The sequence below is a fragment of the Erythrolamprus reginae genome, chromosome 1, assembly GCF_031021105.1.
Source record: "Erythrolamprus reginae isolate rEryReg1 chromosome 1, rEryReg1.hap1, whole genome shotgun sequence".
Classification (NCBI taxonomy): Eukaryota; Metazoa; Chordata; class Lepidosauria; order Squamata; family Dipsadidae; genus Erythrolamprus; species Erythrolamprus reginae.
The window spans coordinates 314,584,335-314,602,875 of NC_091950.1; the positions used below are offsets into that span (position 1 = coordinate 314,584,335).

The following is an 18,541-nucleotide window of genomic DNA, read 5'->3' on the forward strand; positions in this document are numbered from 1 at the left end:
ATCCCCTTATATAGAGCGCTGGTGAGACCACATTTGGAATACTGTGTTCAGTTCTGGAGACCTCACCTACAAAAAGATATTGACAAAATTGAACGGGTCCAAAGACGGGCTACAAGAATGGTGGAAGGTCTTAAGCATAAAAAGTATCAGGAAAGACTTAATGAACTCAATCTGTATAGTCTGGAGGACAGAAGGAAAAGGGGGGACATGATCAAAACATTTAAATACTGTATATTAAAGGGTTAAATAAGGTTCAGGAGGGAAGTGTTTTTAATAGGAAAGTGAACACAAGAACAAGGGGACACAATCTGAAGTTAGTTGGGGGAAAGATCAAAAGCAACGTGAGAAAATATTATTTCACTGAAAGAGTGGTAGATCCTTGGAACAAACTTCCAGCAGACATGGTTGGTAAATCCACAGTAACTGAATTTAAACATGCCTGGGATAAACATATATCCATTGTAAGATGAAATACAGGAAATAGTATAAGGGCAGACTAGATGGACCATCAGGTCTTTTTCTGCCGTCAGTCTTCTATGTTTCTATAAACAAGAGATCTTCTTTCTGCTTTCAGGAGAATAGGCGTTGATTGCTTACCTGAACGCCTCTTCTCGTACGGTGAGCGGGTACAGCAGTCACATGGGTTGCTCATGTCCAATCCGGTGGAACTGAGCCTAGTGTTAAAAAAGCTTGCTGGATCCGCCCCTTCCCCAGAATTCGCGAATCCGTAGACTAGGCTCAGATGTGAAGCTCTTTAGTGTTCAACTCTCATTGTTAGAGGAAGAAAGGTTATAGGAAGATAAAGAAGACACATACAAGGGCGGGAAGTGACTGCTGTACCCGCTCACCGTACGAGAAGAGGCGTTCAGGTAAGCAATCAACGCCTATTCTCCGTACTGAAGGAGCGGGTCCAGCAGTCACATGGGACATACCCAATAGATGGTCCCTAGGGTGGGATTAGATTGCTATCGTGAGAGATAACGGATTGGAGTACCCTTCTGCCGAAGGCAGCGTCCGCTGAGGCGTAAGAATCAATCTTGTAGTGCCTGATGAAGGAATTTGGCGAGGCCCAAGTGGCTGCTTTGCAGACCTCCTCCAACGGGGCTTGAGTCGCCCAAGCGGCCGAGGTGGCTGCGCTCCTGGTGGAATGCGCTGTGATGTTCCTTGGAACTGAAAGGGCGGCCGACTCGTAGGCCTTAGATATAGTCCCTCTGATCCAACGGCCTATCACTGTTGAAGACACTTTGGCCCCCATGACTCTGGGGTGATAGGCTATAAAAAGTGCTTCTGACCTCCGAAAGGGTCCTGTGCGTTGGATATAGATCCTCAGCGCTCTAATGAGATCCAGGGTGTGCCATCTAATTGCTAAAGGATGGTCCCGTTGGAGGCAGAAGGAAGGTAAGACAATATCCTGGGTTCTGTGGAACATGGAACTGACCTTGGGTAAGAAGGTGGGGTCCAGTCGCAAGACTACCTTGTCCTGATGAAATTGGCAGAGGTCCTGCCTGATTGAGAGGGCAGCCAGCTCCGAAATGCGTCGGGCAGAGGTAATAGCCACCAGGAATGCTACTTTAAAGGATAGGTACCTGAGGGACGCCGATTTTAGGGGTTCGTATGGTGCCTGCGTGAGGGAATGGAGAACCCGTGGCAAATCCCAGGATGGATACCTGTGGACCTTGGAAGGTCTGAGGTTGGCTATACCCTTGAGGAATTCCTGAACTTCTGGAAAGGAACGGAGAGGCTGTCTGCGGGGCCCCCGCTAGGACAGAGGAAATGGCCGCCAGATGACGCCGGAGGGTGCTGGTGGAAAGTCCTTGATGGAAACCTTGCATAAGGAAGGAAATGATCCTGTGTATGGGGATGCACAGGGGAGAGAGGCCCTCCTGTAGACACCACTGGTGAAACTTGGACCACGTATGGTCGTAGATTCGATTGGTCGAACCCCTTCTGGCCTTTAAAATGACCTCCACTGTATCGGGGTCGTGGCCACGCAGTTCTAAGTCTCTCCTGATAACAGCCAGGCGGTGAGGTGGAACCACTCCGGGTCTGGATGGAATGAGGCCCCCTGCCGCAGCATATCCCCCGAAACGGGGAGTCGCCAAGGGTCCTGGACGGACAACTGTTGGAGATCCGCGAACCAGGGCCGGCGGGGCCAATGAGGGGCGATTAGGATTACTCGGGCCCTCTCGGTGAGGACCTTGTGAATCACGTCCGGGAGAATTGGAATTGGAGGGAATGCGTAGAGTAGGCCTGGAGGCCATGGGCTCCGGAGGGCATTGATTGCTTCCGCTCCCGGGGATGGAAATCTGGAAAAAAAGCGAGGGAGTTGGGCGTTCGCATTGGTCGCGAAGAGATCCAGAACTGGTAGGCCGAATCTGAGGCTGATTTGATGGAACAGGTCTTGATGGAGATTCCACTCTCCGGGGTCTATCGTTGCTCGAGATAGCCAATCCGCCTGGACGTTGAGGCTCCCCGAGATGTGGTCGGCTAGGAGCGACCGAAGATGTTTTTCCGCCCAAAGGCCTAACTTGAGGGCCTCCCTCATGAGGGCCTTGGATCTCGTGCCCCCCTGTCTGCAGATATGGCTTTTCGTGGCGATGTTGTCGGTGAGAATGAGAACGTGTCGGTTGGGGATGCGAGGAGAGAATTGCTTCAGAGCCAGGGAGACGGCTCTTAACTCTAGCCAATTGATTGGCTTGGAAGCTTCCTCCGGGGACCACGTGCCCTGGGCTATCATCCCCTGGGCGTGGGCGCCCCATCCCGATAGACTGGCGTCTGTGGTGATGACAAATTGATCCGGGCACCTGAAAGGGGACCCTTTGTCCATGGCCGGAGACTTCCACCACTTGAAGGATCTGCGAACAATTGGTGGGATGACAATGCGACGACTTGAGTTGCTGTGCCCCGATCTCTGAAAGGGTAATAGGAGCCACTGTAGTTCCCTAGCATGAAGGCGAGCCCAAGGAATGATGCCTATGCATGACACCATCTTCCCCAAAAGGGAAGACAGGGTTACTATGGAAACTGAAGGTTGAGATAAAATGCGTGAAATTAACTCCCCTATACTGATTTTTCTCTCAGGAGAAAGAAAGACCTGGGAAGATTCTGAATTAATAATGGATCCCAGGTGTAAAATGGATGTGGAAGGTTGGAGGTGACTTTTGTCAAAGTTGATGGAAAACCCATGGTCCTGTAGAACCGACATGGTGACAGAAAGGTCTGCTTTCACTTTCTCTAGGGAGTTCCCATGAACCAAAATATCATCAAGGTAACATAAAATGTGGATGGGTGACGCCCGAATATAGGCCGCCAGGGACCCCAAGAGCTTTGTAAAGACCCGAGGGGCCGAGGACAGGCCAAATGGCATCGCCCTATACTGGAAATGCCTGCCCTGAAAGGAGAAACGTAAAAATTTTCTGTGGCATTTGGCTATAGGAATATGGAGGTAGGCCTCAGTGAGGTCTAAAGAAACCATGAAATCTCCCGGGTGGATGGCGGCCAAAATGGATGATAAGGAGTGCATCTTAAACTTCCTATATTTGATGAATAGGTTCAGCTTCTTTAAATCCAAAATAGCTCTCCAACCTCCGGAGGATTTTGGAACCATAAATAGGATGGAATAAAAACCTAGGCCCTTCTGACCGGGGGGAACCGGTTGAATGGCTCTGATGGACAATAAGTGGGAAATGGCCTCCTCCATACGGTTACAATCTGAGGAGGACCTGAGAGAAGGGCAGGAAATAAAACGTTTAGGGGGGGGAGAAGTAAATTCTAAAAGAAGGCCTTTTTGAACAGTGTCAATGACCCAGGGGTCCTTGGAGGTGAGACGCCAATTAGAGGCAAAATAGGCTAGGCGGCCACCTATGGGAATCGAGGAAGAACTACCATCTAGGTTTTTTTGAAGCCCTGTTAGAGGACGCTCCCCTTTGGAAGCGAAAACCTCTGCCCCTGGAGTTCCTACCTTGGGAACGAAAGCGGGGGGAATACTGACCTGGGGTTCTCTGATAGGAAGCCGCTTGATCTTGTTGATGCCCTGGGCGACGAAAGGACTGCGTTTTGGTGGCCTTTTTGGTGGTTGGACCCAATACCTTCTTCTTGTCCGTGGTTTCCGTGAGGAGTGGATCCAGAAGATCCCCGAAAAGAAGGTCGCGCTTCAAGGGTCCTAGGGATAACTGCCACTTCTGACGTACTCCTGCTTGCCAAGGGCGAAGCCATAGGAGTCTTCTTGCCGTTGTAGAAGCTGCAATAGACTTGGCAGCAAATCTAGTAGATTGTAAAGTGGCATCAGCCACGTACTGAGCAGCTGCAAATACCTTGTTGAAGTCTTGTTGACCTCTCAAGTCATCGGGAGGAATATGCTGTTGAAGTTGGCGAAGCCACAGAAGCATGGCTCTGGAGAAAAAGGAAGCCGCTGCGGAACTTTTAATGGCCCAGGAATCTGCGGTGAATCCTCTTTTGAGCATCTGTTCAATCCGCTTGTCCTCTGGGCGGAGGACCTCCTCTGCTTCGCCTGGCACAGCAGCCGCCGAGTGAAGGATCTTGACAGGTTCATCCGGTTTAGGAAAAGATAGGAGCTCCTCATAGGAAGAGGAAAGTTTGTACAACTTTTTGTCCTTGGTTGTGGGATTAAGCCCAGAGGCTGGAAAATCCCACTGCTTAAGTAAGGCATCTTTAAACAATTTAGGCATAGGAATTACCTCGTTATCCTCCTGTTCCTCTGTGAAGTAAGGTAAGTTCTCCTCCGGGGGATCAGTGGATGTGGAGGCCTGTTTCTCCTGAGCCGCCAATCCCGTAGAAATTCTAGCTTTGAGGAGGAGAGATTTGAACAATTGAGAGGGAAAAATAGTAATTGGAGAAGGAACCTTTATTTGGGATTCCTCATCATCTGAGAGACCTTGAAAGGGATCCTCATCCTCTTCCATATCCTCATATTCGTCCTGAGAGGAATCTGATTCATCCTGAATAGGAGCTCTAACCATTGGGGAAGAACCCAAGGGGCGGGAGGAACGAGGAGGTGGAGGAGGTAAGGGGGGCACATTGATGGTAGAGAGTTTAGCATCAATGGCCTTGGATAACACAGAAAAAATAGATTGGAATTCAGGAGGTAAACTAGAAATATCAGCAGGAATGGCAGATGAATCCCTGAAAGCCTGGGAGGATCCTGGCTGGGGGGAATCTTCAATAATATCTGGTTCCTCTGGACCTAATCCCCATAGGTTAGGTTGGGGTCTGTCTAGGTTTGGCTCATCCAGAGATAACACAGTGACCCCAGAAGAAGGCAGATTAGGAGCCTCTGGGGGGTCATGACTACTGAGTACTTGGGCCTGTACTTTCAAACGCTTTGCTGATTTGTCATGGATTTTTTGTAGGGCTTGGTCCCTTCTCTTCTCAGCCCTGGTGACTTTGGTCAAGGGGCGGGCCCCTGAAGAAGAGGAGGTCGAGGCCTGGGGGATACTGGTAATCTCATCGCCTGTAGGCCTGGCCTCTCTGGGACCTTGAGTGGTGCCTCTCTTGGGAAAAGTAGCCATAGTCTGACAATTAACAGAAGACAAGGCTGAGCCAAATAAACTGGATAATTAGGGAGAAGAATTTCAAAGACTTCCCAAGAGGAATGGATCCTGCTCCTAGGCCTCGGAGCTGCTGAGACTTGAGGGCAATCTGGGCAAACCCAGAGTTCGTGTCCCCAAATACAGCGTGGCTAGCCTCCCTAAACTTTAATTAAAGTAACCAAGGCACTCTGGTTGGAGGCTTAGCCGGTGGAGAATTAAGCCTGAGCGTCCCAAAGCCCATTCCGGGATCCGAGCGGTGGACTAAGGCCTACGCGGCTGGCAGAAGGCCAACACGAGAGGCCTAAATTAAAAAAGGGCGCGAAGGCCTTCGCGCCGAAAAATCGCTCCGTAATAGAAATCTTAAAGGGGAAGCGATCGACTAAGTCCAGGAGACTAGAACAAGCGTCTCACTCCGCAGGAGGTATTTCTTAAGCCCTTTAACAATAGTACTAAATCAATGAAGCAATACTTGCACAAGGACCTCCAGGCCAAAGGATTAAAAGAATCCACAAGCGGCAGCGGAGATCGTAAACGGCAAAGAAAGCCGTGGGAAAACGAAACCGCAACTTCTCCCAAAGGAAAAAAGCCGAGCCGCAAACGGCTGGCGCTATTAGTGCAAGTAAACAAATAAGGATAAACAATTCTTACTACTTTTGAAGGAAAGATCGAAGGGAAGGTGTTAGAATGTTGAACGAGCTATCACAATACAACAGCAGGATGCGAGAACTGAGCGAATTCTGGGGAAGGGGCGGATCCAGCAAGCTTTTTTAACACTAGGCTCAGTTCCACCGGATTGGACATGAGCAACCCATGTGACTGCTGGACCCGCTCCTTCAGTACGGAGAATCTGTAGTCCTCCAGGTACTCTGCAAAATTACAATATTAGTGTTCCTCACTGTTAGCAATGCTAACCAAAGTTGCTTAGAGCTTTCATTCAATAACAGACTATAGTTTCCTCATTCTTGAAACAAAGTGTGTGGCAGGGGAGTGGAGGAGAGAAAAATAATTAGGGCAAGGTGAGATTTGTGCATAGAACATATTATATTTCATAAAATATCAAGATGATTCCTTTTTAAAAGAGATTACCAGAAGTGACATTTAAAAAGGGGGCTGGTATTCTGAATATGACTAACGATGCCAAAGCTCTGTGTTTAAGCAAAGATGTTCTTGATTAAAACAATCATTTTAGCATTTAATTCATTTTGATGTTGCAACCTTCTATTTTTCCTTCTGCTCCCCATGCTTCAAAATAGCATCAACATGTCTGAATCATGGTACGTGACACTGGAAGTTGGAGAGTGATCTTGTTTTCAGCAGAAGAGCCTACAGCCTTGTTAGTTAATACCTGGATATTATAATGACTACCACAGAACTGCTAAATATATATAAGAGTATGTTATGTTAGATAGTGTTTCATCAGAATTCCAATCTGATAGCTGAGCGTTTCCAAGTCCATCTCTTCTACTATACCAAGTAGCCTGGGCAGAAACCGTAGCGGAAAACAAATTGGAGAGAGGGGAGGGAAACAACGGCAAGAAAGAGTTTAAATTCATGTGATATATCCTGGCCTAGACAATATTAACTAATTTTCATGTAGAAACTCATTTTGTATCCTAGCCTGCAAAATGTGCAATGAACAAGATATATTTCATTCTTATTTTTTAATTTTTTTATTGGATTTGTATGCCGCCCCTCTCCGGAGACTCGGGGCGGCTAACAGCAATAACAAGACAGTGTACAATAATAATCCAATACTAAAAACGATTAAAAACCCATTAATGTAAAAACCAAACATACATACAGACATACCATGCATAAAATTGTAAAGGCCTAGAGGGAAATAGTATCTCAATTCCCCCATGCCTGACGGCAGAGGTGGGTTCTGAGAAGTTTACGAAAGGCAAGGAGGGTGGGGGCAATTCTAATTTCTGGGGGGAGTTGGTTCCAGAGGGCTGGGGCCGCCACAGAGAAGGCTCTTCCCCTGGGTCCCGCCAAGTGGCATTGTTTAGTTGGGGAGCCTAGCTTAGAGTCTGGGCCTTCAACTGCACATTGAACGTAGACCTCCTAGATGCAGAAAATCACCTGATAAAATCAAAATGAAATGACACTTAAACAACTGTAATTGTTCTGAAGGCAGTTTTCAGTAATTATGCTCACCATGGTGAGGACCGCACTCCTTGAAAATGCTGAGGCCAGCAGTTACTAATCTACACTTCTGCAACTATCTTCAACTTCTTCAAAATTTCAAACTGGGTTTTGTTTGGCTGCTGAGATGTTGAAAGATACCAACAAACACTCAACTATCTTGCTTTGAATCAGGAGAACCATAGAGAGGAGAGCTGCACACTGTTTGCTGAAGATGTCTGCTTTAGGCAATTATTAACATGATTGTATAGCTTGTATAGAATAAGCTTACTTCCCTTGGCAACCTTCCCATTATATCCAGGGCCCGGATGAACCGGGCTGCTGCTGCTGCTGCTTTCTTCTTCTTCTTCTTCTTCTTCTTCTTCTTCTTCTTCTTCTTCTTCTTCTTCTTCTTCTTCTTCTTCTTCTTCTTCTTCTTCTCCTCCTCCTCCTCCTCTTCCTCCTCCTCCTCATGATTATTATTATTATTATTATTATTATTATTATTATTATTATTAATTAGATTTGTATGCCGCCCCTCTCCAAAGACTTGGAGCGGCTCACAACAACAAAACAGTACAAATCCAATGATTAAAAAACAAGTTAAAATCCTTAATATAAAAATACAGTCATTTAGTTAACAATTAGTTAACTGTTAGGTGACCTATCACAACCCCTTACTATTACTCCTCCCTTTTAAATTCTTCCTCTTCCTCATGTGTTGTAAAATGAATCACAGGTAATGTACGATGGACAAACATTCAATTAGTGAGTGTTCAAACGTATAATGACATAGAAAAAAGTGGCATGACTTTTTTCCCACTTATATAAGACCACTGTAGCCTCCTTGTGGTCCAAATTTGGATGCTTAACAATTGGCATATATTTATGATGTTGGAGTGTCCCATGGTCAAGGTCAACCTTTTACAACCTTCTGACTAACTAAGTCAATGGGGAAACCAGATTCTCCTAAACCAGTGTTTCCCAACCTTGGCAACTTGAAGATATCTGGACTTCAACTCCCAGAATTCCCCAGCCAGCATTCACTGGCTGGGGAATTCTGGGAGTTGAAGTCCAAATACTGTATCTTCAAGTTGCCACGGTTGGGAAACACTGTCCTAAACAACTGTGTTACTAAATTAACCTGTGCAGTGATTCACTTAACAACTGTGGCAAGAAAAGTCATAAAACTGGGCAAAATTCACTTAACAACTGTCTGGCTTAGCCACAGACGTTTTGGGTTGAAATTACGTTGTATATCAAAGATTACCTGTATGTCATTCAGGGATGACAAACTATCCAGAGATTGTCTGTATAAAATACAACAGAGACAGCAATACAATCCAGATATTTGTAAATGTAATTCCCTTAAACCAAAGCTAGACAAAGTTGGCTCTTCTCTGACATGTGGACTTCAACTCCCAGGATTCCTGAAATAGCAAGATTGGCTCAGGAATTCTGGGAATTGAAGTCCACAAGTCAAAGAAGAGCCAACTTTGCCTACCCCTGCTTTAAACCATTTATGAAGATAATTACGGTAACTATCCTACTGAAATGCACTTAGCTGCAGACAAATGCACCTCAACATGAACACAAAGTCATCTTGCCTCCATTTACAGAGTGTCATCAAACACATAGCAGGCTAGGGAGGCTGTTCCCAATTTTCTGTGTCTGTTGCACGCAGTGACAAAATGTATGCTGGGACTTTTGTAACTACAAGCCAGCCACTTAAGCATGATTCTCATTCCTGTGGCTGTACTCAGCATGCCAGTCTCTCATGTAAAAAGGAAAGCAGGAATTCCTGAAAACTTACTTAACTTCAGAAACACCTTATTTATAGCAACAAGAAGCTGCTTGCTGGCAAATAATAAACAGCCACCCTGCACAGAGAAATGACTTTGACTGTCTTTTACTTCCTTATTTGATGACAAAACACACTGCTATAGTATGATTTATTCATTATTTTGCTTATTATTTGGATTTCTATGCTGTGCTTTTCCGTAGATTCAGGGTGGCTTACAAAGCGGGAATAATACAAAAAGGACAGGGGAGAAACCCAAGGTTAAAACTAATCTAAAATTAATCTAAAACCCCCAATTATTAAAAAAAACCCCAGTCATTCACATTCATTCCATTGCACTCATATAATATAGGTCCGGAGCACAATACCAGTGTTCAACGGCCCCAAGCCTGCCGACAGAGATGAGTTTTTAAAGCCTTACGAAAGGCCAGGAGGATGGGGGCAATACAAATCTCTGGAGGGAATTGATTCCAAAGGACCGGGGCTGCCACAGAGAAGGCTCTTCCCCTAGGCCCCGTCAGGCGGCATTTTCTAGCTGACCGGACCTGGAGAAGGCCAACTCTGTGGGACCTGATTGGTTGCTGGGATTCATGATGAAGGAGAAAAGGCTAAATCCCACCTTAGTCATGAAAGCTAGCTGGGTGACTGTGAGCCAGACTCTTTCAGACCAACTCACCTGACAGTGTTTTTGTTCTGGGGAAAAGAGGTGGGAGGAAAGTGTGTTAAATAGGTTCGTCACCTTGAATTATTTGTAAAAATACTAAAATCTGGGATACAAATAAATCACTTGGCAAAATGCTTCACTCAGAAATATATTATAAAAGGAGTATCTTTCAAATGATTTTGAACAATTAAAAGTCGTCAGCAAGTTGTCAAAAAGTTTTTCCCCAGTGCATTTTATTTACTAAAAAAAATATCTAAAACCTAAAAGAGTTTCTTGCATCCTTCCCCAGCCTAGTGCTTTGTCTTGAACTGGTTTTAAACTTCTACAGACCCCAGCTACCAGTTGAAAAAAAAAATGGCTCTATTTCACTGATCAGTCCCTTTTAGTGGCAATTCTATTTTGCATGTTAAGGGCTTCTCATAAGTGCTCTAGCAAAATGCAGAATTTTCTTTCCCCACCAGAGCTGTCATTGCCAAACAACAACAAAAAAACTACCTGGCAATTACTCAAAGTACTTTCCACTACAGTTCCACTTTGATACAATAAGCATCCTTTTTTCCTGTAAGAATAAGTTTACATAGGATTGTTTTAATGTCTGGCTAACTTCACCTTTACTTAACATTGTCAAATAAAAGCACCCTTAAAAAGTAGCAGTATCAGGCAGGACAGAATTATAGGTGGATGTCAAGAGAGTAGAATAGAATATTTTATTGGCCAAGTGTGATTGGACCCACAAGGAAATTGTCTTGGTGCGTATGCTTTCAGTGTACATAAAAGAAAAGATACGTTCATCAAGAATCATAAGATACAACTTAATGATAGTTCGGGTCAAATAAGCAATCAGGAAACAATCAATATTAATATAAATTGTAAGGATACATAGAAACATAGAAGATTGACGGCAGAAAAAGACCTCATGATCCATCTAGTCTGCCCTTATACTATTTTCTGTATTTTATCTTAGGATGGATATATGTTTATCCCAGGCATGTTTAAATTCAGTTACTGTGGATTTATCTACCACGTCTGCTGGAAGTTTGTTCCAAGGATCTACTACTCTTTCAGTAAAATAATATTTTCTCATGTTGCTTTTGATCTTTCCCCCAACTAACTTCAGATTGTGTCCCCTTGTTCTTGTGATCACTTTCCTATTAAAAATGCTTCCCTCCTGGACCTTATTTAACCCTTTAACATATTTAAATGTTTTGATCATGTCCCCCCTTTTCCTTCTGTCCTCCAGACTATACAGATTGAGTTCATTAAGTCTTTCCTGATACGTTTTATGCTTAAGACCTTCCACCATTCTTGTAGCCCGTCTTTGGACCCGTTCAATTTTGTCAATATCTTTTTGTAGGTGAGGTCTCCAGAACTGAACACAGTATTCCAAATGTGGTCTCACCAGCACTCTATGTAGTGGGATCATAATCTCCCTCTTCCTGCTTGTTATACCTCTAGCTATGCAGCCAAGCATCCTACTTGCTTTCCCTACCGCCTGACTGCACTGTTCACCCATTTTGAGACTGTCAGAAATCACTACCCCTAAATCCTTTTCTTCTGAAGTTTTTGCTAACACAGAACTGCCAATACAATACTCAGATTGAGGATTCCTTTTCCCCAAGTGCATTATTTTACATTTGGAAACATTAAACTGCAGTTTTCATTGCTTTGACCATTTATCTAGTAAACAAAGTTACATACCAAGATCACTTTATCTACTGATCAATCAACTTTTATTCTGCTCAAAGCTGAACCTAGTAAAAAGGTGTCATAAAGCAGAGCACAACTCACAGTGACTTTTAGATGTATCTGTGTTGTTTTCTTCACAACATTATGGAAGTGATTTGCTCTTATTTTCTTCTAAGATTTTTTAAATAAAGCTTTTCCTATGCAATCTACAGTCTTGGGATATTCTGCAGCTTTCCATTTAAATTGAACCACAACAAAAGTCTCTTAGCTTTTTTCAAAATTGAATGAGACAAATATATAAGTGTGGTTTTGATGAACTATGATTTATCTTCACTCCAGCACAGATCTGAGAAATGACAAGACAAGGGTGATGCCAATCTAACATAGGTTGTTTAGCTAAATCAGGCTGATATAAATAAAACAATGCCCCACTATGATTTATTCACTGTGTCCTATATGTATTAACAGCCAGTGTGTGTTTATACTTGGAAGGAAATGGAATAAGGACGCCCTTCCCTAACCTTCACCACAACGCCAGTCGATGATCTCCTGACCACTAGCACTGCTGGTTCTCTTCTGCTGGCTTCCTGCTACATGATAGTAATACCAACTTCCCCCACAAATATACCTCACGAGAGCTACGTGCCTTGTAACCTTACTTTCCGGATAACCCTTGTAGCATCCTAGTCTGCACAGGAGATAATAAGTAGATAATAAGTAAACAGGACAATCGAAAGATTTTAAAAAATTAAAAAGACAAACCTGGTTTATTTAAACACAAACCTGGTTTATTTAAAGCTCGTGATTGAAGTCTGGAAGATGTATGTAGTCATTACTGATGATGTCCTAGCTGTGGCTTTTATAATGATTTATTAATATTGTATACATAGTTGATAGTACTCTGTGTTTGTAAGCCTCCCAGTTTTGGCTTTTTGATTAATGTTTGTAAATAAATAATAAACAGGAACCAAAAAAGAAAATGGAATTAACAAACACGTGTTTGATCATGTTTTAGGGGTTTTTTTTTTTTTAAATCAGGAGGGAAAATAGGAGGAAACCACCCCCTAGTACCTCATGATTCTTGACTAATGTATCTTTAAAAAAACAATCTTTATTAAGTTTCTACATATAAAAATAGAAAGAATTTTTTTTAAACAAACAGAACATACAAAGAAAAATAAAGAAAAAACAAGATAGACAAATGAGCATATCAACTTAAACAACATATAAAACCTATTCAGTTTCAGTGGTATTCTATATATGCACAGTTATTTGCTTATCTTTTTTATCACTACAAACATATATTTATTTCCTATATAAAAGACATCATTTGTCAACCATATTGTTGACTATCACTATCAAGCGATCTAATATTAGGTATTTGTATCTAGTGTGTGGAATTGTGTGTTTGTTTTCTTTAGTTCTGTATATTGTGCTGTGTTCAATTTGGATACTTCTGAGGAAGATATTATAGAAGCATAGAAACATAGAAGTCTGACGGCAGAAAAAGACCTCATGGTCCATCTAGTCTGCCCTTATACTATTTTCTGTATTCTATCTTAGGATGTACTGTATATATGTTTATCTCAGGCATGTTTAAATTCAGTTACTGTGGATTTATCCACCACGTCTGCTGGAAGTTTTTCCAAGGATCCACTACTATTTCAGTAAAATAATATTTTCTCATGTTGCTTTTGATCTTTCCCCCCACTAACTTCAGATTGTGTCCCCTTGTTCTTGTGTTCACTTTCCTATTAAAAACACTTCCCTCCTGGACCTTATTTAACCCTTTAATTACTAATTTGTTTTTAGGGGTTTTCTGCTCCATCGATTTATGGTGCAATGTATCTTTACTTTTATGTACACTGAGAGCATATGCACCAAACCTTGTGTGTCCAATCACACTTGGCCAATAAAGAATTCTATTCTATTCTATTCTATGCTATTCTATGGTACTCTATTTTATTTGTATTTATTTGTTTGTTTTGTCAAGTACATATTTGAGGTAGGTAAAGATATAATAATATTCATATACATGATACTAGTAATAAGAAAAAAATAAGAAGAAACATATGCCTGGTACTAGTAAAAAATATTCTATTCTAGTCTAATGCTGGTCCCTTACTGCAGGAAAAAGTAAAGGAAAATAAACAGAAGCTAAAGTAAATTCCCTGGGAAAAACCCGGAAGAACCGCGTTTAAACAACCGGAGAACAGACATCGCCCCTCGACAAACCAAAGGGGGTTGTAAAACAGTGGATCCAGCCTCTTTTGGCCAATGTTGTTATTCTGAAAGCATCGATTAGATCTAGAATCTCAAATCGAGGTTAGATTTTAGATCTCCCCTCAAACGCCTAATGCACTCTATTTTCCCACGAAGGAGGGGGTGGGTGGGGGAGTATACAGGGGGGAAAAGAGCGAATGACGGGAAACAAACTGGAATGGGTTCAAAGCACAAAAACAAACCCGGATCGAACAAGCAGTCTTCTTCGGGGGGGGGATCTTTCTCCCCCCCATCCCCATATCTGTCTTTCCCAAGGGCCACCCGAGCCATAATTGGCTAACATTCCCCTTCTGCCCCCCCCCCCCCCCCCACTCCTCCGCCTTGTAAAGAAACGAACCGCAGGCGTAACAACCCGGCCCGCTTTCACCTCGCGATGTAAACTCTTGCTCCCCGCCTTACTTTCCGTCTGCGGTTCCCGGGTGTGAAACCCGCTGCAGGGGCTCCAGCCTAAAAGCGCCAGGACGAGCCAGGCCCCCGCGAGCCTCATTTTCCCCGCACGCCGTCGCTTCGGGACACACCCAGATTTCGTCTACGGCTCGGAAGCGCGGCGGCGGCAGCAGGCGCCGAAGGGGGAACGGGGCGGACGGAGGCGGCGGCCTCTCACGCTTCCGCAACCCGAACCGCGGCCTGGAGTGGAGCCGCTTCCCCAGCCTTAGACGAGCTCCACCTAGCTGGCACTTTTTAAGAAGGGGTGGGGCTGGATTTCTTTTGTCGGAGAATGCCCGTTAATTGGACCCGGCTACGGAGGAAGGGAGGGAAGGTTGACTTGTATTTATTGGTCGGGGAATAAAAGGATAATAAATTTACCTTGTTTGTTTGATCTGTCTGTCTGTCTGTCTATCTATCTGTCTATCTATCTGTCTGTCTATCTATATATCTATTCATCATCTACCTACCTATCTATCTATCATCTACCCATTTATCTACCTACCTATAATCAATCAATCAAGCTATCTATCTATCTATCTACCTATCTACCTATCTATCATCTACCTATCTACCTATAATCAATCAATCAATCCATCCATGCACCCACCCACCCACCTATTATCTATCTATCTATCTATCTATCTATCTATCTATCTATCTATCTATCTATCTATCTATCTATCTATCTATCTATCTATCTACCTATCATCTACCTATCTACCTATAATCTGTCTGTCTGTCCGTCCGTCCGTCCGCCCGCCCGCCCACCCACCCATCCATCATTTGATTTGATTTGTATGCCACTCATCTCCCTAGGGACTCTAGGCGGCTCACAACAAAAATTAAACATATAAATAGTATTAAAACTTCTAAAAAACAAATTGAAAACAATTTAAATCCCACAGCTAAAAAAACCCCATACATGCTATTTATGGCCGGATCTCAACGGTACCCCATCAGATCAACGGCCTCAGGCCTGCCAGAAAGCTGTAAAGATCTGGCTCTTTAGAGCTTTCTGAAAGGCCAGTAGGGTAATCCGGATCTCAGTAGGTAGCTGGTTTGAGATGCTCAGGATAAAATTTTGTAAGTTGGGCCTAGGTGCTGCCTGCTTTGCGTTTTATTATTTTAACTGTGTTTTCAAGGACACAGTTTTCTTTGGAGGAAAGCTTTTATCTGCACTGGGCTCAGGGTCATTGTTCTGTGTCCCCTTCATTCCCCCTTTTCGTTACCATATGTGGGGTTGCAAAACAACCGCACGGGCGCTGTAAGGACAGCAAAGGGAAATATAAAACTTGATCTCATCCAGATTTTTATAGTCTGGATATAGTCTTTGCGCAGGAGTTAATACATAAATAACAAGTAGATAATAAGTAAACAGGAATCATAAAATAAAATAAAAAATAAAATTGGCGGCAAGTCACAATTTGTCTTACTGGCAGGATTTACTGTACTGTGTTGTTCAGTTCTGCTTCCTAAGAAGACTTAAAAGTTGCATCAAAATGATTTGTTAAGGTCTGTTTTCATACAGTATTACAGAGTGTGCATTTTACTCAGAATATGAAAAGACAAATTACTGCCTAAGGCAGCGGTCCCCAAACTACGGCCCGCGGGCCGGATGCGGCCCGCTGAGGTCATTTACCCGGCCCGCGGCAGCGTAGGAGATTTTACCATCTATAATATACGAAGTTCCCGAATCTCATCTCCACTCTGCTGCCGAGCGTCTGGCGGCGGCAAGGAAGAGGAAAGCCAGGGGGGCGGGGAGGAAAGCACCCTATGGCAGAGCAGCAACAGTTCCTCTGAGAAAGAAATTGGCCAATTGCTTTCCTCTCCGCCCCCTGGCTTTCCGCCTCCTCCAGACGCTCAGCTGCAGATCGTCTTTGTCCCTCCAGTGCCGCTTTTTTTTTTTTTTTTGCACCGGTGAGGTTTGCGCGCGCTTGGGCACTTTTGGCATGTGGGGGGTCTGCTGCGGAGAGGGAGAGAGAGAGAGAGAGAAAGAGGAAGACATAGAAAGGGAGTGTGAGAGAGAAATAACGCAAGAAAGAGAGGGAGAGAGAGAGAGCGGGAGAGTGCTGCTTTTTTGCTTCTTCGCTGCCCGTGGGGAGCCTGGAAGCCCTGCAAGAGCATCTGGAGGGGGCAATAAACAAGACCGGCTCTTGGTCCCTTGAAGCTGCCGCCGCCGCCGCCCACCAAGGAGATCCCTTCGCCCGAACGGAGGCGGCGGCGGCGAGCTCAAGGAACCAAGAGCCGGTCTTTCTTGGCGCTGAATTGTTGCAGCTTCTGAGGCCGCCTCCGCCTCCGGGCGAAGGGATCTTCTCGATGGGCGGCCTCGGTTCGAAAACGACTGGCTCCACATACATCCCAGAGACCAATTAGAGCACAGAGAGTTGGCGTCCTCCAGGTCCCATCAGCCAAGCAATGTAGACTGGCGGGACCTCAGGGGAGAGCCTTCTCTGTTGCCACTCCGGCTCTTTGGAATCAACTCCCACCCGATGTTCGCACTGCTCCCACTCTGCTGGTTTTTTGTAAGGCCACAAAGACCTGGCTGTGCCAGCAGGCTTGGGGACCCTAAATTAACATCTACTGACCACCTGTATGAATATGACTTTGCATGAATGAGATGAACATGTGTGTTGTTGAGCCACTAACTAAGATTTTAGATTTCTTGACTTCTTTATTATTGTTTTGTAACTCTATATGTAATTTTATATTGTAAGCCGTCCGGAGTCCTTCGGGACTGGGCGGCATAGAAGTCAAATAAAATAAATAAATTAAATATGAATATGAATATGAATTAAATATAAATATGAATTGAATTGAATTAAAAAATTAAATTAAATTAAATTAAATTAAATTAAATTAAATTAAATTAAATTAAATTAAATTAAATTAAATTAAATTAAATTAAATTAAATTAAATTAAATTAAATTAAATTAAATTAAATTAAATTACATTACATTACATTACATTACATTACATTACATTACATTACATTACATTACATTACATTACATTACATTACATTAAATTAAATTTTAATTGAAATGGCAGAGGAAGCCAGGTTATTAAAACCAATCTTCTTTGATTAAAAATCTGTATCGCTTGGATATAAAAAGGGCAGAGCTTCTTTCACTTGCTCACACCCACCATTTTGATACTGTGAATCACTCTCCAAGTGCCAATGCCCCCAAAGCCCACACACAAACAGTTGGCCATGCCTATTTTGTTAAACACCACTGAGTCACATTTGGTTAAATGGGTGGCACGTCAATATGATAACTAAATAAATACATGCAGTATATACATACTAGGACAAAGCAAAGGGCAGTTGCTAAATGCTCAGGAATAGGAACACATTACATAATATGCTTTCACCCAGAGTTCAATCACAGGTGGGATTCAACAGATTCTGACCAGTTTGGAGAATCAGTAAATATCACCTCTGCAGGTATGGTCAGTACGCAGAACCGGTAGAAAAATTTGGGTCAGGTATGTAGAACCGGTAGAAAATTTTTGAATTTTTTTCTTTTTTCCCCTTCTGGGCTCTGGGTATGTTTTTCCTACCGCAGTAAATGAGGTTGAATGTGTATAATTTTAGAAGAGCTGTGTGTGCGCATTTGTGTGTGTACACACACATACAGTTTATATAGTAGATAATGTATATTTTTGTGTGCCTGTGTGTAATATGTATGTACACATATGGCATATATACATAGAATTAAATAGTATATTTTGGATGTTCAGAAATAGAAAATACAGGGGGGGCCTGCTGCCTGGACGGGGGGCGGGGAACGCAGTGGGTTACCGAAAATGGAACTCCACCCCCGAGCACCCAATTTGCACTGAAAGATTTTGAAAGAAAATGCAGGCCACGTCCACAGTATGATAGTAAAAATTTTGGTAGCCCTTCACTGAGTAAATAGACAGGGAAATTATATCTCTTTGAGGCGAGAAAAGGCCAAGCACCCTAACCCTTGATGTGAGTGATGTCAAGTTGGCCACCTTTA

General features: G+C 43.5%; 1 protein-coding gene across 2 annotated transcripts in view; it reads right to left on the reverse strand.

Annotated features, from left to right (window-relative positions):
- IFNGR1 (interferon gamma receptor 1) overlaps positions 1-14,854 on the reverse strand; it is a 39,283-nt gene extending 24,429 nt beyond the window's left edge. Inside the window, exon 1 of one of the 2 annotated variants that reach the window (XM_070733580.1) lies at positions 14,507-14,854. In XM_070733580.1, coding sequence (XP_070589681.1) covers positions 14,507-14,594 — 88 coding nt within the window. In that variant the 5' untranslated portion in view covers positions 14,595-14,854. The remainder of the gene's footprint in view (positions 1-14,506) is intronic. The other variant, XM_070733581.1, reaches the window with a different exon arrangement.
- Positions 14,855-18,541: the final 3,687 nt, after the last annotated feature.